This window comes from Spermophilus citellus (assembly GCF_964194105.1).
Source record: "Spermophilus citellus genome assembly, chromosome: 19".
Taxonomy (NCBI): domain Eukaryota; kingdom Metazoa; phylum Chordata; class Mammalia; order Rodentia; family Sciuridae; genus Spermophilus; species Spermophilus citellus.
This window is the reverse complement of record NC_138201.1, coordinates 19,269,863-19,292,985: the sequence shown is the minus strand read 5'-3', so window position 1 is coordinate 19,292,985 and position 23,123 is coordinate 19,269,863. Positions and strand designations below refer to the sequence as shown.

Here is a 23,123-nt window from a genome sequence, read left to right as displayed (position 1 = left end):
CCCCAGATTCCTGATAGCAGCCGTGGCCGCAGCTCCGGCTCACATAACAGGGGTCTGGAAGCAGCTCCCTGTGTTGGAGGGCAGCGCCAGGCCTGGGGCTCCTCGGGCCCAGAGGGTGAAAGTGCTGCCCAGGTTTAGACAGGAAGCTGCGGCAGGTTCTCAGATCAAGCTTTGGCCCCCTCATCCCCTCCTGGCTCGTTTGTGAGCCACGGGCTCTTCCTAGCTGTGTGACTCTGGACAGGTGGCTTTCCCTCTCTGTGCCTTTGTATCTAACTGCCTCACTCCTGTCCTGGGCTGCAGGGAGCCCCTGGGGTGCAGTGATCACTCACTTTTGGGTCATGGCTGCCACTAAGTAGTGACGTGGGGCTGTTCATGCACCTGGGAGGGGGATGGGGTGCTGGACAATGAGGTTCTTGATTGACAGAGAGGATCAGGCAGAGATTCAGAGGCCAGGAGAGACGCAGGCAGGGGAAGGGGCTAAAGGAGAGAGAGAGGGAAGTTCTGGAAGGTTCTAAGTAAACTCTGAATCGTAACATTTAAAACAGGGAAGATGGTGGGTTTCAGGCGATGTGAATTTTACTACGTCTGCTGGGGCCTGGCTGGCCGCGGGGATGCCAGGTGGGTGCGGAGGAAGGAACCTGAGCTTGGGCCCCTGCCACAGTCCTGCTGCAGGGCCCGGGCGCTGGGCCAGGATCTCTTCCCGGGCTGCGGGGTGCCGGGTGCCTGCCTGCTCTGGACAGGAGTTTGAGCACCTTGGCCAAGAAGAAGGACCTGGGAGGCAGCTTGGATCTGCTGAGGGTGGAGGGTGGGGACCAGATGGTGGATTCCCCTCCCGTCTCCACTGGGGCCCCTGGTCTCAGCCCCAGGAGTTGATGTGTTGAGTTTATAGTTTGCAGTGGGGGTCCCGTGCGGGCAGGACCCGGTCTCCACGTCTCCCCATTAACAGCTGAGATCAGCCTGGCCGGGCGCTGTGTCCCCGAGGACCTGCAGTGGTAGGGTGCCTGGGGGATCCCGGGAGAGGCAGCCAAGAGGGTGGGGCTGGATGGAGGCCGGTGGGCCTCTGCCGGGGCCTCCTCCAAGGTCCTCAGGCCATCACCGGGGCCTGGTCAACGGACACCCAGGTCAGGGGTCCAGGCGGAGTATGAGGCTCAGGCAGGCTGAGACCGGAGCTCCCCAGCGCGCCCCTGGCAATGAGGCCGGATGTGGGACTCCAGGTCCAGCCAGGACGGAGGAGGAGGAGGGCGCCAGGACCAGGCACCAGGCGAGCTCCCGCTCTGCAGCAGCGCCAGGAGGAGGGTCTGCACAGGCCGCCCCAGCCAGTCCGCGGGGCCCAGACCCCGCCCTGGGGGCGTGGCCTGCTCGCCAGCCCCGCCCAGGGGGCGTGACCTGGTTGCTCCGCCGCGCCCAGGGGCGGGACATCTTCGCCCGCCCCCGCCCAGAGGCGTGGCCTGCTTATCCGCCCCGCCCAAGGGGCGTGGCATGATCACCCTCCCACCAGGGGCGTGGCCGACTTGCCCCGCCCCCGCCCCGCCCCGCGCCGCGCGCAGCCTGGGGGCGCCCGGCTCTCGACGCGCCGACTGCGGACGGGACGGACGCGGACGCCCGGCGGAGCGCAGCCCCGCGGTGAGTGTGCCGGCCCCGTGCGACCCGGGCCGCCGGTCCCCGCCTGCGCTGCCCCGGCCCCGCCGCCGTGCGCAGCCCGGGGCTGGGGGCGCCACGAAGCCCGCGGGCCGACGGGCGGACGACCCCGCAGGCTGCCCCCGGCTCCCCGCCGCCGGCCCGAGTGGCCCTCGCTCTGCGCCGGGTCAGCTGGCAGGTCCCCGCCTGGCACGTCTGTCGCCGACTCCCTCGCCCCCTGGCTGCGCTGGCCTCGGGTCTGTCCCCGCCCCCGGGTCGCCCACCTCGGCAGGGGAGACGGGCCTCGCGGGCTGGCGCCACCCCCACCACCCTGTCCCCAGCCCCCTCTAGCTGCCACACACATCGCTACAGCGGAAGGTCTCGCACCCTCCGCAGGGGCGCGTCCCGTCCCGGCCTCCCGCCAGAGCCGCCCCCGGCCAGAGGCTCCCGCACCCCTCCCCGCGGCCCCTCTGCACCCCTTCCCCACGGCCCCTCTGCACCCCATCCCCGGGTCCCCTCTGCACCCGCTTCCCGGTGTCCCTCTGCACCCCTTTCCCGGGGCCCCTCTGCACCCCCTCCCCTGGGTCCCTCTGCACCCCCTTCCCGGGTCCCCTCTGCACCCGCTTCCCGGTGTCCCTTTGCACCCCTTTCCCGAGGCCCCTCTGCACCCCCTCCCCATGGCCCCTCTGCACCTCATCCCGGGTGCCCCTCTGCACCCGCTTCCCGGTGTCCCTTTGCACCCCTTTCCCGAGGCCCCTCTGCACCCCCTCCCCATGGCCCCTCTGCACCCCCTTCCCGGGTCCCCTCTGCACCCGCTTCCCGGTGTCCCTTTGCACCCCTTTCCCGAGGCCCCTCTGCACCCCCTCCCCTGGGCCCCTCTGCACCCCCTCCCCTGGGCCCCTCTGCACCCCCTCCCCGGGGCCCCTCTGCACGATGTGCTCCTGCACACAAGCGAGCAAGTGGTCCCCAGACGCGCAGCCTTCTTGGTGGTGGGTGTCTTTACTAAAAGCTTGCGCCCTCCCCTGCTGCAGGCGGCAGCAGGGGACCCCACGTGGGCGCCTGTCACACGCAAGGCCCCGTCACATGGGCCACACATGTCTCCCACACACGATCCGTGTGGCTCACATACCTTCAGATGTGACATCCCATGCTCTGGGAATCTGGCACCGGAGCCTGGCACAGCCCCATGCACGGATGACCGTTCGGTCCCAGGCACCTGTGGGTCTCTGGGCAGCCCTGGGTGGGGTGGGGAACCGGAATCCTGGGGGCTGGCGGGGCATTTCTCTGGGCCAGGGTCCCTTGCTGCAGGCACCTGGGTGGTCTGGAGGGGCTCAGCCTCCAGGGGTGGGTTTGACTCTCTCCAGCCTCTTGTCCCCTCCCCTTCTTGTGCTTCCAGCTCCCCGCTAGGGGTGCCCTTTCAGCCTTTGTCCCCAGGGTTCTCCTTCCAGCTCTGTGGTGGCCATGGAAGTGCTATAGTGTGGGCGCTTGTTCAAGCAGAGTGCCAGAGAAGGAAGGGTGCTGGTCCAGGAACCCCTAGGACCTGGGTGGCAGGCAGGGCTCTGTTCCCTGGGGCTTGGCACCCAGGAGAAGCAGTGCCTGTTTGGGACTGAATGACCCAGGCCCTGGGCCTCACTTCTCCATATGAAAATAGGGGTGAAGATCGCGTCTCCAGGAGGGTGGGCAGAGTGGCCAGACCCGGCTCCCCACTCTGATCCGGAGCAGGACAGGGTGGGGCGCCAGGGGTGAAGTCAGAGAACCATCTCCCCAAGGCACAGCCCGCCAGCCCCGCGGCTCGCCCTGCTGTTTGCTTTGGCTCTGAGCGTGTTATTATTATTCTAGAAAATTTAATTAGCTGCCAGCATTAACAAGTTGGCTGATTTCACATCAAAGTCCGGATTTCCGTCTTCTCTGGAAGAAAAAGAATCCCAGGCTCTTGCGTTTTGTGATCCTCGTGTCGTGCTGGTACCCACAGGCGGGTGCTGCCCATCGGGTGGGGCAGCCGTGCCCTTGGGTGGCAATGTCACTCTTCCTTGGCTCCTGGCTGGCCTGCTGGACCGCTCCTTGCTCTGACTGCTGGGGACGTTGGGTGTTGGGGGCTTCACTGCCAGGGTCAAGCTTTGTCCCCATGCACATCTTGGGAAGCCTCGCTATCTTACCAGGCATAGGAGTCGCAAGGGGTGGCCTTCATGCTGGACTGTGGAGGACAGAGGTCTGTGGTCCTCCCAGGTGGAAGGCAGGAGCAGGGTACCAGGGATTGAACTCAAGGGCTCTCGACCCCTGAGCCCTGTCCCCAGCCCTATTTTGTATGTTATTTAGAGACAGGGTCTCCCTGAGTTGCTCAGGGCCTCGCTGTTGCTGAGGCTGGCTTTGGATTTGCCATCCTCCTGCCTCAGCCTCCCCAGCCCTGGGATGACAGGCGTGGGCCACTATCCTTGGCTGAATCAGGTCTTATCCATTACTTTTCCTTCCAGATGCTGACTGCCACCTTGGGAGGCCACATACTTGCCCCTGTGTGACAGATGAAGGGAGGCCCAGGAAGGGTCTCCCAGCAAGAGCAGAGGTTTCAACCCAGACTTTCCTGAGGTCTTTGTCCCCTCTCCCGTCACTGAGCCATGAGAGAGGGAGGACTGGGTGTCGCTGACCCTGTGGGGAGCTCCCTGAGCCTGGTCCACATTGGACAGCCACATAATAGGTGCTCAGTAAGTCCTCCTGCCCTGTGTGGCTCAGGTGCGGGGACTGTCTTCCCACAGGGTCAGGGTGGAGTGGACCAGCGCCTAAGGGGACGTCTTAGTCCTCCATGTTGAAGGGGCCTTTCTAGGGGCCATAAAAGCCAGCACAGGATTCCTGCATCGGTGTGATGCTCACCGTGTCCCCGCGTGACCACCAGGTGGAGACTGCCAAATCTCTGGGCGAGTCCTTGTGCCTCCAGGATCTTTGGGGTGTGTCCACCAGATGCTCTGTGTGTCTGGCAGTTAGAGGCTGCGGGGTGGGTTCCCTAAACCCCTGGCCACTCCCGGCAAATGAGATGCCACACAAAGGGACTTGGGGGACCCCATGGGGCAGAGGGACAGCCGGCTGCCAGCTCCCAGGCTGCCAGCTCCCAGCTCCGTTCCCTGAGAGGAGGGGCTGCCTCGTGGGCAGGGTGGGGCAGCCAGCGCCTCCTTCGGAGTCCCAGTTTGGTGGCCCTGTGCTTTGGGCCAGACTCCTAGGGAGGCAGGTCAGCTCTGCTTTCTCCACGGGTCTCCTGGTACCAGGGGTCCTCGACCACAGAGCCCTGTGCCCAGCACTTTCAATATTTCATTTAGAGACAGGGTCTCGCAGAGCTGCTTAGGACCTCGATAAGTGGCTGAGGCTGGCCTCCAACTCATGATCCTCCTGCTTCAGCCTCCCGAGCGGCTAGGATGACAGGTGTGCTGCCCTGTGCCTGGCAGCCTTGGGGTGTTCTGAGCAGGAGCAGGAGACAGTCAGACTTGGGAGTTGGAGGTCCCTGTGCAGTCGGGTGTGGGGCAGGCCTGGGGGACAGAGCAGCAGGTGGGGGGCCTGCAGGGGACAGGGCAGGGATACTGAGGCTCAGATGCACGTGCCTGCCCGCAGTCACGCAGAGGCTGAGGAGGACGGGCTGGGACAGAGGCCAGGTCCCCAGCGAGGGGCCCTCCCGGCTGGCATGGCTGACGCGTGCCACTCTCCACCTCCTCTGGCGTGTCCTTCCCAGGCCCCGGGGGTCAGCCCCTGCGTCACTTTGTACCATTGTCCTGGTTAAACAGGCACAAACGCCCTCCTCTGTCCCCACGGGCCGCAGGGGAGGCCGGTCCAGGGAGGCCGCTTCCTTCCTCAGGGTGGGAGCCCACTGCGCCCCCAGGGCTGCATTGTCCCTAGCCAGCGTCCCCACCCAGGTCTGGAAGGGCTGCCACCCCCGCCCTGGGCAGCGGCCAGGAGTCTGGGCCTGGGGCGCGGTCCTCCCACCCGTCTGTGAGTGGGGGCCTGGCCGTGGGAAGAGGGCTCTGGGGTGCGCTGGGACGGAGCTGTGCCCAGGTCATAGGGGTCCTCTCTCCGGCCTCAGTTGTTCCAGCTGTGAAATGGGCCAGGTGGCCGTGCCCGGCCCCGGGGTGGACGGAGACGCAGGAGTGGACGCAGCCTGCCCAGCGCCCCAGGCACCTCGGTGGTCCCTTTAGATGGACTCGGGCTGTGGTGGCCCCTTGCCCTGGTCCTTTGCCCACTCCTGGTCCCCAGGACCCCGCTGTCTGTGTGGGCGCTGCCCCTGGTCCTGTGGTCAGGGCCCCCAACATCCTTCCCGCTCGGCCGGGGGCCCTGTGCGCCCTGAGTTCCCAGCCCTGCGCTGGCCCGAGAGTGGGCGTCCAGCCCCTGGTGGCTCAGTTCTTGGTGTCCTCAGAGTGGAAGTGTCCGGCTTGGGCACCTGCTGGTCTCTGTTCAGAGCAATGACCTGGAGGGGACAGCCCAGATAGGGGCTGTGTGTGGGGACAAGAGGGGCACCCTGAGGGGCTTTGCCACACGCCCCGCAGGCACACGTGTACCCCAGGGACCCCACTCTTTTCTGGTACCAGGGACTAAACCCTGGGGCGCTCACCCACTGAGCCAGTCCCAGCCCTTTTCATATCTTATTAGAGACAGGGCCTTGCCGAGTTGCTGAGGCTGGCCTCCAACTCGTGATCCTCCTGCCTCAGCCTCCCGAGCGGCTGGGATGGCAGGCATGGGCCACGGCCAGGCTGCGGTGTCCTGGACAGCAGAGGGCTGCTGTCCCCTGCTGGCTCTGTATTGGCAGCCTCTCCTCTTATCTGCTCCCTGCTTATCTTGGAAAGCAAGTTGGTCTCACCACCTCCTCTGACCCCTCATCCCTGGGGCTCTGTGGCTGTTATCTGACCACGGGCTGCTGCACCAGGCCCTGGAGGGGACCTGTGCCCTTTCTTGGGGAGACTGGCCGTGGTGTTGGCTTCCTCTTCAGCACAGTGAGGCCAGGCCCTACAGTGAGTGCCAGGTCTCCACCTGCCTGTCCGCCTACCTTCTTGGCCTTCCTCCGACACTTAATATCATTGAGAAAACTCTCTTTGTTTTGCTGAGACAAACCTTTGACCCTGGCTGTGAGATCACTTGCCTGACATCCAGAATGCCCCCTGCAAAAAAATACAGCAGGATCAAGCCCCCTCGGCCTCCTGGACCCTCTGTCCCCTGCCCACTCATTCTTAAAAAGGGCGGGGGAACTGTCTGGAGATATCATAGGTCCACCAGGACCACAGGATCCTTCTCTGCTGTCCTGATAGGTCAAAAGAAAACTGAAGGGGGATCATCCCTCACCAAGGGCCACTGCTCCTTGAAGTCTGTCCCTGAGGTCATCTCCAGCCCCATTTGGAAGGGCCCTCCTGTGAGCCCTTCTGTGTTTAGTTTGTCCGTGTTGGACATTTATTGAGTGACCCCTGTTTTTAGTGCAGCAAGACCAGCGACTGTTTTTTGAACGAGGGACTAAACCCAGGGCGCTAACCCCTGAGCCGCGTCCCAGCCCTGTTTATTCTTTATTTAGAGCCAGGGTCTTGCTGAGTTGCTCAGGGCCTCAGTGAGTTGTTGAGGCTGGCCTCCAACTCATGATCCTCCTGCCTCAGCCTCTCGAGCCACTCAGCAGGTGCCCGGCTGGCAGGTGCTTGAGGAAGAACTGGGAACTGCAGGGCTCCGGATGTCCTGCATCCGCCAGGCCCTGCAGTCACATGCCTCCGCCACCTTTTACTAGTCATGTGACCTCGGGCAAATCACATACCTTCTCTGGGCCTCAGTTTCCTCATCTGTAGAGCGTGGTTAAAAAAAAAAATCCTGGAATGTTGCCAGGGCCTGACATCCTGCTGGCACAGAGGATCACTCATGAGCCTGATCAACAGCTCCAACCCCGACTGGGATCTCGTGCCAAGAGCACGTTTATTTTTCCCAGTGAACTTGACGACTTCCTTTTAGCAGACTAGGGGCCCCTGGGTCACTGTCTAATTTCCCTTTTGGCCTTGGCTGCCAGGAAGCTCACTCCTCCAGGAAGGTCTCAGTATCAGCCCTTACTTCCTGTTAGGTCTTTAGTTCTTTTATTCCCTCGTCCCCTCTCTGTGGCTTATGACTCACTTGGGCTCTGTGGTCCCCATGTGCTATTATTTTTTATTTTGGCAAAATATGCCTAAAGTCTGCCATTGGAAGGCTCAGCTCAGTGTCAAGGAGTGAACTCAGCTCCTCGGGCGGCCATCATTGCTGACCTTCATAGAACTTTGTCATCATCCTGGACAGGCCTCTGTGCCCGTCAGCACCCAGTCCCCGCCCCCAGGGGCAGCCTTGGCCACCACATCCTCCTCCTTCTTTCTCTTTTGTTTAGGAACCGGGGGTTGACCCCAGGCACCTGAGTGTCCCTCTGCCGTTCCTCTGTGGGGATGGTCACCGTGCTGAGTTTCACTGGCTACATTGTCACCTGCCCATCCTTGGCCCCATCACAGTGAGGAGGGGCCGAGCCTCACCAGGTGCTGGTCCCCTAATCGTTCCTCGAGGCCAGCAAGGGGCCCGCTGGACAGCGGGCAGTTGGCACTTGGGATTCCTTGGGCTCCTCTGTTGGCACTGAGTTAATCACAGTCCTTCAAGGATGACACGCGTTACCTGCTGTCCTAGCACAGGGAGTTCAAGGTCACGACAAGGCTCTTGTTTAGGGTGTGTCACAACCACTCCAGTCCTTTCCCTATGGGCGAGTGTCCAGTCCTGTCCAGTGAGTCCCTCAGTCTGTCCCTGAACATAAACTGTCTTCTCTCTCCGGCTCTGGGCGTTTGTCATTTGCAGGGACGGTCTCTGCCTCTCTTTGTCCCTTTCACCACGTGGCCCTCGGTTGGGAAGCTACACTGGTCTGTGACCCTCCTAGGGTCCTGCCTGTCAGGGAGGAGGGGTGCCCAGGACAGTAGCAATGAGGGCACCGTGGCCCCTGGGCCTGAGGGCTGGGCGGGCCGCTGGGGACCTCGGCCATCGGATCCCGGGAGACAGGAGGACATGGGGCTGGGGGTGCCTTCGAGGTCACCACTCCCGGGATTGAGCAGGTAGCCCCCAGGGCCAGCAGCACATCTGCAGGGCTGCACTGCCTCCGTGGGCCTGTGGGAACTCGCGTGGCGGTGGGGAGGAGGGGAAGGACTGGCGACGAGGTGGCATTTGGGTGGCGTTTGGAAGATGAAGGCTGTCAGGAAGAGAGCCCAGGGAGTGTTTAGAGGGCCCTGCACAGCTGGGCAGTCGGGAGCCATGGCGCTGGGGCTGTGGATGTGAGGGCAGCCACTGGGGAACCGCTGGCACCCAGACGGCAGGAGGCCTGCTGCCTGGCAGAGGCGGGGTCGGTGGCCGGGGCGGGGTCTGCGGCAGAGGGCGGAGTCTGTGGCAGAGGGCGGAGTCTGTGGCAGAGGGCAGGGTCTGCGGCCGGGGCGGAGTCTGTGGCAGAGGGCGGAGTCTGTGGCAGAGGGCGGGGTCTGCGGCCGGGGCGGAGTCTGTGGCAGAGGGCGGAGTCTGTGGCAGAGGGCAGGGTCTGCGGCCGGGGCGGAGTCTGTGGCAGAGGGCGGAGTCTGTGGCAGAGGGCAGGGTCTGCGGCCGGGGCGGAGTCTGTGGCAGAGGGCGGAGTCTGTGGCAGAGGGCAGGGTCTGCGGCCGGGGCGGAGTCTGTGGCAGAGGGCGGAGTCTGTGGCAGAGGGCGGGGTCTGCGGCCGGGGCGGAGTCTGTGGCAGAGGGCGGAGTCTGTGGCAGAGGGCAGGGTCTGCGGCCGGGGCGGAGTCTGTGGCAGAGGGCGGAGTCTGTGGCAGAGGGCAGGGTCTGCGGCCGGGGCGGAGTCTGTGGCAGAGGGCGGAGTCTGTGGCAGAGGGCGGGGTCTGCGGCCGGGGTGGAGTCTGTGGCAGAGGGCGGGGTCTGCGGCCGGGGCGGAGTCTGTGGCAGAGGGCGGAGTCTGTGGCAGAGGGCGGGGTCTGCGGCCTGGGTGGAGTCTGTGGCAGAGGGCGGGGTCTGCGGCCGGGGCGGAGTCTGTGGCAGAGGGCGGAGTCTGTGGCAGAGGGCAGGGTCTGCGGCAGAGGGCGGAGTCTGCGGCAGAGGGCGGAGCCTGTGGCAGAGGGCGGGGTCTGCGGCCGGGGCGGAGTCTGGCAGAGGGCTGTTCTGGGAGGAACCAGCAGCACCTGTGTCAATGCTGCTGGGCCGCCAGGAGCAGGGAGGTGCCCAGGATGCGTTGGCTGGTGGCATCCTTGGGGCCGAGGTCACCTTCCCAGGGTTTCCCTGGCCTGGGCCTGGGCCTGATACTGGAGCTTCAGATAATGCGTCAATGGGTGTGCCAAACCCCGGGGAGGGGGCTTCTTCCTGCCCAGTATCTACTCTTGGCCATGCTGTCTGGCTACCCGCCAAGGAACTGGGTCAAGCCACATTTTGGGGGGAGAAAAATCATTTTGGGCTGGGTGCAGCGGAAAACGCCTGTCATCCCAGCAGCTCGTGAGGCAGAGGTAGGAGAATGGCGAGCTAGAGGCCAGCCTCAGCAGCTCAGTGAGACCCTGTCTCTAAATAAAAATGAGCTGGGACTGGCTCAGGGGTTGGGCATCCCTGGGTTTAATCCCTGGTACCAGAAAAAAAAAAAAGTTGTTTGGGTGGCCCTCTGTGGCCCCCAGTGCGCCGCACGTGCGCAGGCGTGGCCCCGTGCGCGCGCATAGACAGTAGATACTCACGGTGTCCATCGCTGGCCCTGTACTTTGTTGGCTGAGTGTGACAGAGTGTGTATGAGAGAGAGAGACTGGGCTTGCGTCAGGGTTCTAACCAACGGGGTCCTGTGACCCTGAGCGGGCAGGTATAGGGCTGTGGTGACCCCGGGGTAACGCGGTGACGGGGACGTCTGCACGTGCGTCCCGTCAGCGCTCATGGCTTCCTCCCCCCTGCAGGTCATGGCGCTGCCCCGGGAGCCCGCAGGAAGCTGGCCGGCCCCGGCCCTGACCTGGGCCTTGACCCTGGCCCTGGCCCTCAGCCCGGGGGCGGCCGCGCCCTGGCCGGACTGCACGGGCGCGCAGTGCCCGCCGCTGGAGCACTGCATCGAGGAGGCACTGGCGCCGGGCGAGTGCTGTGCGACGTGCGTGCAGCGCGGCTGTCCCTGCGAGGGCTACCAGTACTACGATTGCGTGCGTGGTGGCTTCCCCGATGGCCGCGTGCCCGCTGGCCGCTCCTACCTCGTGGACTTCGGCAGCACCGAGTGCTCGTGCCCGCCCGGCGGCGGCAAGATCAGCTGCCGCTTCATGCTGTGCCCTGAGCTGCCCCCCAACTGCATCGAGGCGGTGGTGGCCGCCGACAGCTGCCCACAGTGTGGCCGCCTGGGCTGCGTGCACCGCGGCCTGAAGCACCCGGCCGGCCACACGGTGCACCTGGCGCCCTGTCGCGCCTGCCACTGCCCCGACGCCGGGGGCGCGCTCATCTGTTACCGCCTGCCAGGCTGCGAGGGCAACGCGTCGGAGCCCGAGGAAGGTGACACGGAGCGGCACTACGACGATCCCTACAGCTACGACCAGGAGGTGGCCGAGGCGGAGGCCAGCGAGGCGGAGGCCGGGGCAGGAGGCCCCCCTGCGGCCCTGGGTGGCGGGAACCAGGCCCTGGCCACCCTCCAGGCCACCCCCTGGCCGGCCGCCCTGCCCAGGCCCACGGCAGCCGCCGCTTTGGGTCCCCCGGCGCCCGTGCAGGCCAAATCCCGGAGAGTGACCGACGACGTGGAGGACGGAGAGCAGGAGGCCCAGGAGGCCATCGGGGAGCTGGAGGCGCTGCCCACCACCGCCCCGGCCGGCCCCGGTCTCCGCACCCCAGAGGCGGCAGCCGCAGCCCAGTTGGGGCTGGAGGAGAACCTGATCCCCGAGGCCCAGGCCACCCCGCGCGGCTCTGCGCCCAAGACTAGCGCACCCCCGGGGTCAGACACCGAAGGCCACAGCCCAGAGCCCACCCCACCCCGCGCCCCTGGGGATCCCGAGGAGCCCAGCGCGCCCCCACTTCTGGCCACTGTGGCCCCGGAGCAGCCCCAAGCGCTCCCCACCCAGGCTGGGCCCCAGTTCCCGCCGCAGCCGCCCCGAGTCCAGGAGGAGGAGGACATGGACCCCAACTCCGTGCACTCCGTTCCCAGGGGCATCCCTGAAGGTAAGACCGTGTCCTCTCTTCAAGACACAGGGCTGTAAGACCTGCGTTACTGTTCTGGCTCCCTGCGCAGGGAGGGGACTAGGCCATCAGTCCTTGGACCCAGGAGGCCAGAGACCGGCCTGCTCCACAGCGAGCCTCCCTGGGGGCCTCTGCGGAAGGCCCAGGGAGGGGCCTCTGGGAGCATTCATTCCACAAACCGTCCTAGGTGTCACCTGTGAGCAGGATCCAGTAGCTCACAGGGGCGGGACACTGATGTCAGAAGGGACCCAGGAGGTGTGGCTGCTGGGATGCTGGTGGTGGCCGTGGGCGGGGACTGGAGCAGCCTAAGCCTGCAGAGCCAGGGGGTGACAGGGAGTCGGAGGAAGTACACGTCCAGAGGGGCAGGCAGCCACAGCCTTGCCCCAACCGCCTGCCTCCCAGGGTCCCAGGCCTCAGGGAACCCCGCTTTGCTCTCAGGAATCCCAGTGGTTTTTTGTCACTACCCCGGGATTCTCAGGTGCGTTTTGATGAGGCTCTCTGGGAGATAGATCCCTTGGAAGCACATGCAAAGGTCCTGAGGCTCGAAGGAGTGGGTGTGGGACAGGCAATGACTTGGTGTGCAGGGAAGGGAAGAGGAGTCTGGGAGACGGTGGGTGTCACTGGGACCCGGAAACTCAGGCCTGGCCATCAGCCACCCTGTCCTCCTCCCCACCCGGGGCCACCTGTGCCCCAATTCCTGTGCGCTGGTTCCAGGACACACCCAGATGTGGGCCAGTGACCTGGGCTTTGTGCCTCTGTTTCTCTGCGAGCTGCAGGAAGTCCTGCCTCGGGGTGTCTGGGGCACTGCAGGGGCTGCGGCTGCCCAGCACCAGCCGCTGAGCCTTGCCGAGAATCAGATGCGTGGGGGCCTCACCCCAGCTAGCAGCGACCTGCCGTCTGAGGTTTAGGGTGCACCCTCTGCAGGGCGGAGCCAGCGAGTGAGACAGGCTTCTCAGGCCACCAGAATCCTCAAGTGCACCCACAGGGTTGCTGTTGGGGTATGCGGTGTGGTGAGGGTGGGCCGGGTGGCCTGGTGGACTGCCTGGGGTGGGGGGTCTGGCCCGCGGGGCCTTCTGGCTGCTGCTGTTCGGGGAGGCCGGGTGAGGGTCCTGGTCACTGAGGCTGGGGGTGTGAGCTGGAGGTGGCTCAGCCTGCTCCGCCCTGGATGCTGGTTGTGGAGGAGGGGGATGGGCTGGAAGTGACCCCCCAGCTACGTTGCCATGGCAGCCGGGGGGCCTGGAGAAGGGTTTCCAGCCACCGCCCGGCCCCCGACTGGGGCAGGGGTCCTCCCTATGAGTCGGAGCCGTGCCAGGGCCCAGGCTGCCTGCCTCTGAGCGGGTCCAGATGTGGCCTAATGGAATCCACATGCCCAGCTTCCCGGCCCAGGACGTCTGCTGTCACTCAGGACGCTCTGGGAGGGTGGCTTTTCCTGCCAGGCTGGCACCATGGAGGGGGTCAGGGAACTCTCTGGTGGCAGTACTCTGTAGAACCAGGACAGAGAGAATCTCTGGGGTCCTGGTGGCCCTCTGCAGGTCGGAGGTTCCGGGAGCAGCTGCAAGCAGCCCCAGCCTGGAGGAGGCCCCCCGCACAGCCTCCGTGAGCCCCAGGACAGCGGGGCAGGAAAGGGGCCCCTTCCTCAGGGCCTCACTGGCCAGTCCTGCAGGGCGCGGCTGACGGGAACCCTGGGCCTGGGGGCAGGCGCTGGGCACGCTCTGATGGCTGAGCCCTCTCCTCGTGCCCAAGAGCCCCGGCCTGTTTGTGGACGAGGAAAGCCAGCTGCAGGGACCCAGGCTGACAGCTCTGTTTTTCTTGAGTCTTCATTTCCTCCTGCCCTCACAGTGGTTTCCGAGTGTCCGTAGCATGCCTGGGCTTGGGCAGGTGGGGACTGTACGGTGTCACAGACCCCAGCACAGACCCGCCCCTGGGGAGTGGAGAGGCTTGGTGGGAGGGATCCTGAGTCCCGCAGGCTGGAGTCGGAGCTGGGAGTGGGCTAGGCCGGGCGGTGGGCGCTCTGGGAGCCTGCCTGGGGCAGCCATTCTTCCTGGGCATCCGGGAAGCCAAGTGCTATCAGGGAAGAGCTGAGGTGTGATGGTCATGGGGCAGCAGCGAGGAGCCAGAGCAATAGCATGTGCAAAGGCCCCGTGGCCAGAGGGAATCGATTGGGTGGAAAGGAGGCCCTGTGACTGATGTGAGGAACAGGAGCTAGTTCCAGGGTGACATGCACATCCTCAGGATGAAGATTTGGGCCTTTGTCCCAAGGGCAGGTCTAAGGCAGGGAGGGGCATGATCCGATGGGTGTTTTAAGTCTTGGTGATGGTAACCTGAGCGTCCACGAAGGTGGTCCAGGGTTCCAGGATTTTGGGACCCTGACACATGGTTGGTGACCTAACCACATCTTGCAGGAGCTTCAGGTTCCTGAAGCCAACGGGGAGGGGTCAGCTGGTGGAGGCTGGGACCCCGTGAAGCCCTGCAGCCCTTGGAGGACTCCTGGATGGCTCAGCTGCCACTGCCCCTCCTCGCAACAGTGCAGGGCTGTGGGGGGCATGGATGGCATCCCAGCAGCTGCTGCAACCCTCCGGGCAAGTTCCTGTGTGCGGCAAGCTGGCCTCGGGCCTGGTGGCCTGCTCCGATTGCCAGAGGCGGCGTGTCAGACCCTGGGTGGGGAGCTCTGGGGACAGTGGGCCCCCAGGGCCCAACCTCAGGTTGAGGGCGCCATGCTGAGCGGGCTCCTCCTCTCCCTGTGCTGCAACCACACAGGGCACTGCTTCCGCGCATCAGTTAGGAGCCGTCATTTAGGGATGATTGACGGTCCGCAGGCGCGCGCTCCGGGCTTCTGTGCACCTGCTGCTCGGTGGCAGGTGGAGGGACCCAAGGCTTGCAGATGCTGGAACCTGCAGGAAGATTCTGGGTCTTCAGATGTGGACAGAGGAAGGAAGGTGGGCGAGCAGAGTCCAGGGCGTGTGTCAGGGCCCATTCCTCAGTGCCCTGTCACCCGGGGCCTTGGGTGCCACCTCTCCCAGAGCCCTGCCACCCCCGTTTGTGAGCCCTCTGAGGGCCTTGCTGCCGGCTCAGCCTCAGGTAGGTGGTGGGCGTGGCCAGAGGAGGCCCCGCCCCCACTACACACGAGGCCCCGCCCACCCATGGGCCTCTTTGGCAGGGATTCCCGGTAAACTCTGCTTTCTGGCGGGTACGGCTGGCTTGGGGACAGATTCTGCGACAGTGGAGCTGCTGACAGATCGGTGTCCCAGAGGCCCCGGGTCATTTCACAGAGAGAGGTCTGAAGGTCTGGGCCCCGTCCCCGTGGGCTTCTTTGGTCTTGAGAGCTGTTTCCTGAATCCGTGGTTTTCCAAACCCACAGGTTGGCTAGGCCAGGTGTGGCTGATGTCCCCCCAGGCTTGAGCACAGGTTCAGGGGCTCCTTGCAACGACAACTGCTTCAGAGTCCTGGACTCTGCCGTGGGATGAGGAGAGAGGGAGAGAGGGCCTCCGTGCCCTGGACCTGCCCCCGTCTCCTGCCCCAGCCTGACATCATCTCACAACAAAAGGCTTACGCGATCCTTCCCACCCAGGCGGAAGTGTGCCTGGCCCGAGGCCCGGGCCAGTGGGTGGACTCAGCCCAAACCCAGATCTGTCGGTGGTGGGAGCCGGGTTTCCTGCCCCCTGCCCTTGCTGGAGGCTGACTGGGGCCCTCAGAAGCTGTGTGGCCTTTGGGTCAATTGTTTAGTTGTCTCAGGCCTCAGTTTCCTCATCCACAAAAGGGGCTCACAGCCCAGGCCAGTTCGGGAGGCTGAGGTTGGAGGATCACAAGTTGGAGGCCAGCTTCAGCCACTTAGCGAGGCCCTGTCTCTAAATAAAATATAAAAAGGGCTGGGATGTGGCTCCATGGGCAGCACCCCTGGGTTCCATCTCTGGTACCAAAAACACAAAAGAGGGTGCTCACAGAGGGCTCCCTCCTAGAGCCGGGTACTGGTGAGGAAGAAGGCGCGTCAGGCACAGGTCAGGACTGTGCGTGGAGGGGCTCTGCCCTCCGTGGACTCAGCTTCTGAACTGCTCCCTGTCCACGCCCAGGCCGGGCAGCCTGCCTTCCAGCGTCTCAGCCCCAGGCTGTGTGGCGGCCCGGGGCAGCTTCTGCCAGCATCTCCTGTAGCTGGGCCAGGCTTGGGTGGCCTCTGAGTCCTTTGTCCTAAGGACTTGATGCTTCCAGGAGAGCGCTGCGTCTGGCCAAGGTCAGTGCGCCCAGGCTGGGGCCTCGGTCCTCTCCTTCACTGTGGTTCCCATGCTGGGAGGCCTGGCTTGGGGGAGCCCCGGGCGTGGCCCCAGAGGCTGAGTTCCTGCTCTTTTGCTCCTGGCTGTGTGACCTCAGGCAAGCAACTCGCCCTCTCTGAGCCTCCTTTTCTGCATCTGTAAGATGTGGGGTTGGTCCCAGGGTTCCCCAACAGAGGAGCTGAGCTGTTGTGCAGCACAGAGCAGCCGCCCAGGGCCGTCCGTCGTCCCGTCTGTCCCCTGCTCCCGGGGTCCAGGGTGGGAGGGGCGGTGGATGCGTGTGTTCGTTCCAGTGAATGAACGCGTGTGTCTTCAGCTGGCCGGGGACCGTCCCCTCTGGTGAGAGAGCCAAGGACAGGCCTGCTGGGGCAGGGTGTGTGTGGGGTGTTCACTGCCCACTTTCCGTCCCCGCCCCTGTTTGTCACTCCAGCTGGGCCAGATGTGCAGCCAGGGTCCTCTCGGGGGACGCTGCTCATGCTCAGTCTCCGCCCTGCCCCGGAGCCAGCAGACGCCCCAACCCAGAGCCCTTCCCCTGGCCGAGCAGCCGGGCCGTGGGCGGCCGTCTGGTGACCGGAGGGGGACCACTGGCCTGCGCCCGTCTGCAGCCGGGTCCCTCCTGCCGGGTGGGGCGTGGGGTGCGGCCAGTGCCTGTGCTCCGTTGTTGGACGTGGCCCGTCCCCTGAGCTCCAGGATGCCCTGCACAGGACGAGGGGGACGGCACGGTGACAACCAGCGTACGGTCAGGGTGACTGAGGCCCAGAGAGCTGCAGGGAATTGTCCAAGGTCCCCGAGGCCCATGAAGGGAGATGGTTGGTGGCCACCAACTGGGCACCTTGCTCTGGACCCTTCCCACCCTCCGATGGGCCCCGGTGGCCCCTGCCAGCGGCCACGTCCCCGTTGTCCAGACCGCAGTCCCAGGACGCCTGCAGATCGCTGGCTCTTGACGGGGGTCAGGGGGTCAGGGCTGGTGGGACCCGGGCCTCCGTCCTGGTGTGGAGTCGGGGAGGCTACGGTTCCGTGGGCGCCTGTGGCAGAGGGGAGACAGAAGGGCCAGGGTCTGGCTGTGGCACTCCTGCTCCAGGGGCCACTAAGGTGCGGGTGGCGGTCTCGTCCTGCTCCCAGCCCCCACTCTCTTGCCTGTCCACACGCCCTGGCCGGGACACTGGGCCAGGCTCTGTGAGGTGCCCAGGACTTGGCAGGGGCCAGAAAGCCCTTCCTGCGACCTCGGGGATGCTCAGGAGCCGGCCTCTGGAGGGCAGCAGGGGGAGCGGTTCATGAGCAGGGGCCACCACCTTAAACCCCAGGCCAGCGAGTCGCCCAGCTCAGGGGTTGGCCCTAGAGTGTGGGGGCCCAGCACAGCCCCTCATGTGGATTGTCTGCAGGTACGGTGGCCCACACCTGCCCCCTCCAGGAGCTCTGGAGGCTGAGGCGGGAGGATCCCAAGTTAGGAGGCCAGCCTCAGCAAATGGGGGCCCTGAGCAACTCAGCGAGACCCTGTCTCTAAATAAAATCCAGCATAGGGCTGAGGACGGGGCTCAGGGGTCAAGTGCCCCTGGGTTCAATCCCCGGTGACAAGAAACTTAGCAGAACTTTGGTTTTGCTGAGGGAAGCTGGAATCGGGAGCTTCATGTAAAAGCTTTCAACTTTATAAATATTGGCAGATAATTCAGATCGATTTTTTAAACACACGGGAGCTAGCTCCCACCTGGGTGTGTCCCCAGCTGGGGGTGGGGGTGGGGGCTGTGGCCTGGAGAGGCCCATGGGCAGTTGCTCTGCTGTGGGTTGCAAATGTCCCCCGACAAGCCGGAGTGAAAGCCCAGCCCGTGGGAGGTGGGGGAGCCCCGTGGTGGCCTTCAGGTCCCTGGGGGCTTGTCCTCAAAGGGAATCCGGCAGTGGCCACCTGGTCCTCTCTTTCCTCCCACCCCCACGAGGCGAGCACTTTTCACGAGCTCCTACTGTGACGTGCCACCACAGGTCAAAGCCACAGGGCCAGCCGGTCGTGGATCACAGACTCGCCAACTCTGAGCCAGAGTAAACCTTTTTGCTTCGTAAGCCGCTTGTCTCGGGTCATCTGTCACAGTGACTGAAAACTGACCAAGCAGCGCAGCTCTGGGTGGGAGGGAAGCGGAGCCGAGGGCAGCTCTGAGTCCATCCCTCCCACCAAGGTGACCCCAACTGGCGGCTGGGAGTGAGGGGGCGGTAGTGTGGGGGCGGGGGACGGTCCCCCATTCCTCACCCCCCACCGTCTGGCCCCTGGAGCTCTGTGCGTGGGGACTGGATGGAGGCTGTTCTGTGGAAGGGAAGACGCTCCTCAGGAACCTGCGCTTCCCTGGGCGAGGCCCCACCTGCTTCCCCCTTTCTCGCAGCGCCTGTCCCTCATTGGTCGCAGGCACCTCAATAGTCGAAGCCTACGCGTGACATTCTTTTCCTTTTAGTATCAGGGTTGGAGCCCAGGGGTGCTGAACCCCTGAGCCCCGTCCCCAGCCCTTTTTAGATTTTACTTAGAGACTAGGTCTTGCTTGTTGAGTTGCTGAGGCTGGCCTCCAACTTGGGATCCTCCTACCTCAGCCTCCCGAGCTCCTGGGAGGACTCGCCTTGGTCCCTGCACACGTATGGTGATTTCTTGTCAGCTGTAGGGACCTTAGAGGTGGCTTTGCCTGTCCTTCCGTCCGTGGTGCTGGGCTATGCAGGTCTTTGTTCTGTAGGTGGTGAAGGTGGCAGTAGCCGGTCCACCCAGTTGTCTCAACCGAGGCTTTCACGCACACACCTTGTGTCCATCTAGTCCTGTGCTAGGGACGGAGCCTGGGCCTCACAGGTGCCGGGCATGCGCTCACACTGAGCCCCTCCATTGCTGCCCCTCAGGTTGAGAGCTGGGGTCTTTTTGGCCTGCTGGTTCCTTTGGGGACAGCTCTAGGGAAGACTTGTGGGGCTGGGCCCAGGAAGCGTCACTCCGACCCCTCTGAGCCTGGGCGACCCCGTCAGTTACTCTCTGTATCCCTCCTGACCCCGTGGGGGCACCCAACCCAGGCCGTTCTGCAGAGATGACAGTGACGCCGAGCTGTGAGTGGCCACCGTGTCCCCCACCTGGGGACAGGTCTGGACAGTAGCCAGCCGCCCGCACTGTGCGTGGTGACTGTGTCCTGGTCATCCCCAGGGTCCACCCGGGAGCTGGTCGAGACGTGCTGTGCGGCTGGGCAGCAGTGGGCCATCCTCAGGGACGAGTGCGCAGGGATACCCGAGGGCACCGAGGCCGACGTCTGCAGGTGAGCCGTCCCCGTCCCCGGCTCCACGCCGCTGGCGGGTGGTGCTTCCTGACCTGGGGCCGCGGTGACAAAAGTGCCAGAGAAGAAACAGCAGAAGGGACAGGAGGGTGACCTTGGCTCGGGTCTCTGAGGTCCCGTCCTGGTTGGCACCTGGCGGACGCATGGTAGCATGGAGCCCACAGCCTGGTACTCAGGGTCCGAGTGGGCAAGGGCTGGTCCCACGGGCACAGCCCCCAGGGCCCACTCCTTCAGCTGGGCCCACCTCCCTCGTGTCCACCTCCTTCCAAGAGTCCACTACAGTGATGAGTCCCCCTAGGCACCCTGGCACACACCTGCCATCCCAGCGGCTCGGGAGGCTGAGGCAGGAGGATCACGAGTTGGAGGCCAGCCTCAGCCACTCAGCGAGACCATGTCTCTAATATGGTGCACAGAGGGCTGGGGACAGGGGTCGAGGGTCTTGGGTTCCATCCCGGTGGCCAAAAAAAAGTCAAGGCACCTTCGCTGGCTGAGCCCACTGAGTCAGTCCCTATGACCAGTCACCTGCTGCTGACGGCCACCTCGGAACACTGCTCCCTTGGGGACCCTCCAGCCCCAGGAGAGGTCGCTCCGTCCACCTGAGCCCCACAGCTCGCTGCCAGCCCGGCCAAGAGCAGGCCCTGTGTCCTGGTGTCCAGCCCACATTGCCCTCTTCAGAGGGATGGCGGTCCACTGGTCCCTCCCCTGTCTTCTCTGCCATCCCGCCAGTTTGGGGGCACGGAGGGCCCGAGTTGGGACCTAGCTGTCCTGATGGACGCTGTGCCACAGCCTCATCCGCTGGGGACGCTGCACCTGCTGGTCTGCCTGTGCCCCTCAGCCTGGTCCTCCGCGGTCAGGATCATGCAGCCACGAGTCCAGCTGGACACAGACCCAGTCTTTGTGTTCAAGCCAAGGAGACGCGGGGCCATGGAGCTGTGGGCAGGTCCCTCCTCTGGGACCCTCCACCTGCCCTCTGTGTTTTTGGTAGCTATTTAGAGACAGGGCCTCACCGAATGGCTGAGGCTGACCTCCAACTCACAATCTCAGCCTCCTGAGCCCTGGGATGAAGGGTGCGCGCCACCGGGCCCCGGCTGTTACTTTCCTTCTGTGAATTGGGGACTGTCACCCCCGGCAGAGGGTCCCTGGGAGAACGGGAGCCGGCTGCGGCTGAGGCCACCTCTCTTGCAGGACGGCCCAGAAGTACTGCTGCACGTCCTACCTGAAGGAGAAGAGCTGCCTGGCCGGCGTCCTGGTGGCCAAGGAGGGCGGGCCCTGTGGGGCCGAGGACAATGACACCTGTGGCCTCTCTCTGTACAAGGCAAGCCCGGGGGCGGGGGCAGGGACTGCCAGGACGGGGGGACTGGCGTGGGTCCGACGGTCCTCCAGGCCCGGGCAGCTCCCCTCTGCAGGGCTCCTTGGCGGGGGCTCATTTGGGGTCGGGGGACCCGCCACCTGACCCCCGCCCAGAAAGTCCCACCAGCGACTGCTTAGGCCGTCGGTCCACAGAGCGGTTCTTCAGCACAGGCTGCCTCGGGGCTGGGCATGTGGCAGTGAGTGGTGGGTGGCGTGGGGGTCTTTTGGGGGGGCAGGGAGCAGCAGGTGCCAAGGCCCTGTGGTGGGCACGAAGGTCGCGTGGCCCGGGCGTGGCTGAGAGGAGCCAGCAAACCAAAGGTGGCCAGAGCTGAGGTCGAGAGGTGACCAAGCAGGTCCCGTCCGTCGCTGGCGGGACTGTGGCGCTGCTGTGAAGGAAAGGGACGCTGGGGGATTTTTGAAGGTCGTGACCGGGGTCCCTGTGGGGATCGTTGTAGTGGTTGTCCTGCGTGGGCCGTGGGTACAGATGGGGGCAGAGCCCACCAGGGCAGTGACAGGGCAGAGGGAGGGGAAGGTGCACAGGGGTGGGGTGGGGTCCTCAGCCTACTTGGGGCACATTCACGTTGTCACGTGGCTGTGCCCACCCTCCCTCCTTCATCTTCCCACATTGAGACTGTGTCCACTCAACACCAGCCCATGCCCGTCCCAGCCCCTGGCCCCCATCCTACTCTCTGTGAATTGGCTTATTCTGGGACCTTGTACGAGTGTCAGGGCCTCATGGTGCCGTCCTCCTGAGATGGGCTCACCAGCCTCAGCATTTATCCACGTGACAGCGTAGGTCAGAATCCCCTTCCTTTTTAAAAGGCTGTATAGTACTCCACTCTCTGCCTGGATTACATTTTCTTGGTCCATCCCCCCTTCAGTGACCATGTGGTGCCTTTTGCTCTTGGCTCTTGTGAGATACAGTGCCATTTGTGTCCTTGGGCCCTCGAAGATCCCCTCTGTTCTCTGTACTGCTACTTAGATGGACGGGGGGCCATGCCTAGCTGCAGGGGAGGCTGGGAAGGAGAGGTCAGCTGCCCATGGAGGAGGACGGGCTTGGTATCGACCCTGAGGTGAGGGCAGAGGACCAGGGTGTTGGTCCCAAGTCAGAGGGGCTGAGAGGGAGGAACCGAAGACCCCCGTCTCTCGGGCTCCAGGTGGCACTGGGCACAGGATTCCGACTGGGTCTTGTCACTCTGGGGTCACTCCATCGGAGCCTGCCCTGCGGCGAGGCAGGTCTGCAGTCCATCTGCCCCTCGCCTCTGGGCTCAGTGCCTCTCGATGGCTGTGAGCACCTGGGGACTTTGCAGGGGTCGGGACACACGGGTCTTCAGTCCGTGGACGTCACGCGTCCGCAGCACCGGTCAGCTCTGGTGGGTGGCAGACCGCCCCAGGCTTGGCTCAGGCGGGATCCATCTCTGACTGTGCCCCGTCAGCTGAGGTCTTGCCATCAGTGACCCAGGACCTGCCACCAGCACCCACTTGTTCAAGGTCCCCTGCTTTCCCATAGCACCAGGCCACTGACATGGGGACAGTCCAGACCCAGCCTGTGGCCTCGGCTGAAACTGGAGCACTGTCCCTCTGTCTCCACCTTTTGGCCAAAGCAAGTCCATAGGCACAACGAGGTGCTTGGGAACGCCTGCCTTCTGTCCTGCTCTGGGGCTGACCCCGGGGTGCTGTCCACTGAGCCACACCCCAGTCCTTCTTAACGATTCCTAAGGTCTGAGTCAGGGTCTTGATAAGTTGTTGAGGCTGGCCTCCAACTTGCAATCTTCCTGCCTCAGCCTCCCGAGCCACTGGGATCACGGGTGTGGGCCACTGTGCCCCGCTGACTTGCTTAGTAAGAGAAGCTGGAACAGCACCTTGCAAAGACGGAAAATGCAGGAACATCTGGGGCTGTTATGACAACCACTCCACCATCACAGATTTAAAAACAATGACACCAAGTTTCTTTTTGGGATCAACGGCCTGACACACAGAGCTACGCGACAGCTTTAGGGACCAGGCTTCTGTTCTTAGCTTAGAGCTTCAATCTTCATGGCTCAGTATGGCTGCGAAAGCCCCAGCCATCACAAGTGTGCTCAAAGGAGAGCAAGAATAGATACTTCTGAGTAGAGTCAGTCCCCAAAAGATCTCCTTGAAGCCCTGCCTGGTGACACTTGGGGAACTGCAGGGGCCTGGGAGACCAGCATCTGGCCCGACTAGGACTGCTGTGTACTAGGGGACGTGGGGGTCATGGGCAGGGCTGGTGGTGAATACATAGTTTTTCCTATAAAAGGCCATTTATTGCTTATTTCAAAAAACTAGCCTGACCCTGTCCTGCGCCACAGGATCCGGGGACGGGCGCCCCTGCCCTGGGAGAGGGAGAGGGCGTGGGTGGGCAGAAGACAAGTTCGACCATGGACCCCGTTGGCCAGCTCCTCCAAGCCCCCTGCTCCTTCCTGGGGATCCTG

General features: G+C 64.2%; 1 protein-coding gene across 1 annotated transcript in view; it reads left to right on the top strand.

The window, feature by feature from the left end:
* The first annotated feature begins 1,464 nt into the window (after nucleotides 1–1,464).
* Nucleotides 1,465–23,123, top strand: part of FBLN2 (fibulin 2) — a 39,422-nt gene continuing 17,763 nt past the window's right edge. The window contains exons 1-4 of the mRNA XM_081276271.1: nucleotides 1,465–1,623; nucleotides 10,529–11,759; nucleotides 19,194–19,302; nucleotides 20,506–20,635. Of these exons, the coding sequence (XP_081132397.1) occupies nucleotides 1,480–1,623; nucleotides 10,529–11,759; nucleotides 19,194–19,302; nucleotides 20,506–20,635 (1,614 nt within the window). The 5' untranslated portion in view covers nucleotides 1,465–1,479. The remainder of the gene's footprint in view (nucleotides 1,624–10,528; nucleotides 11,760–19,193; nucleotides 19,303–20,505; nucleotides 20,636–23,123) is intronic.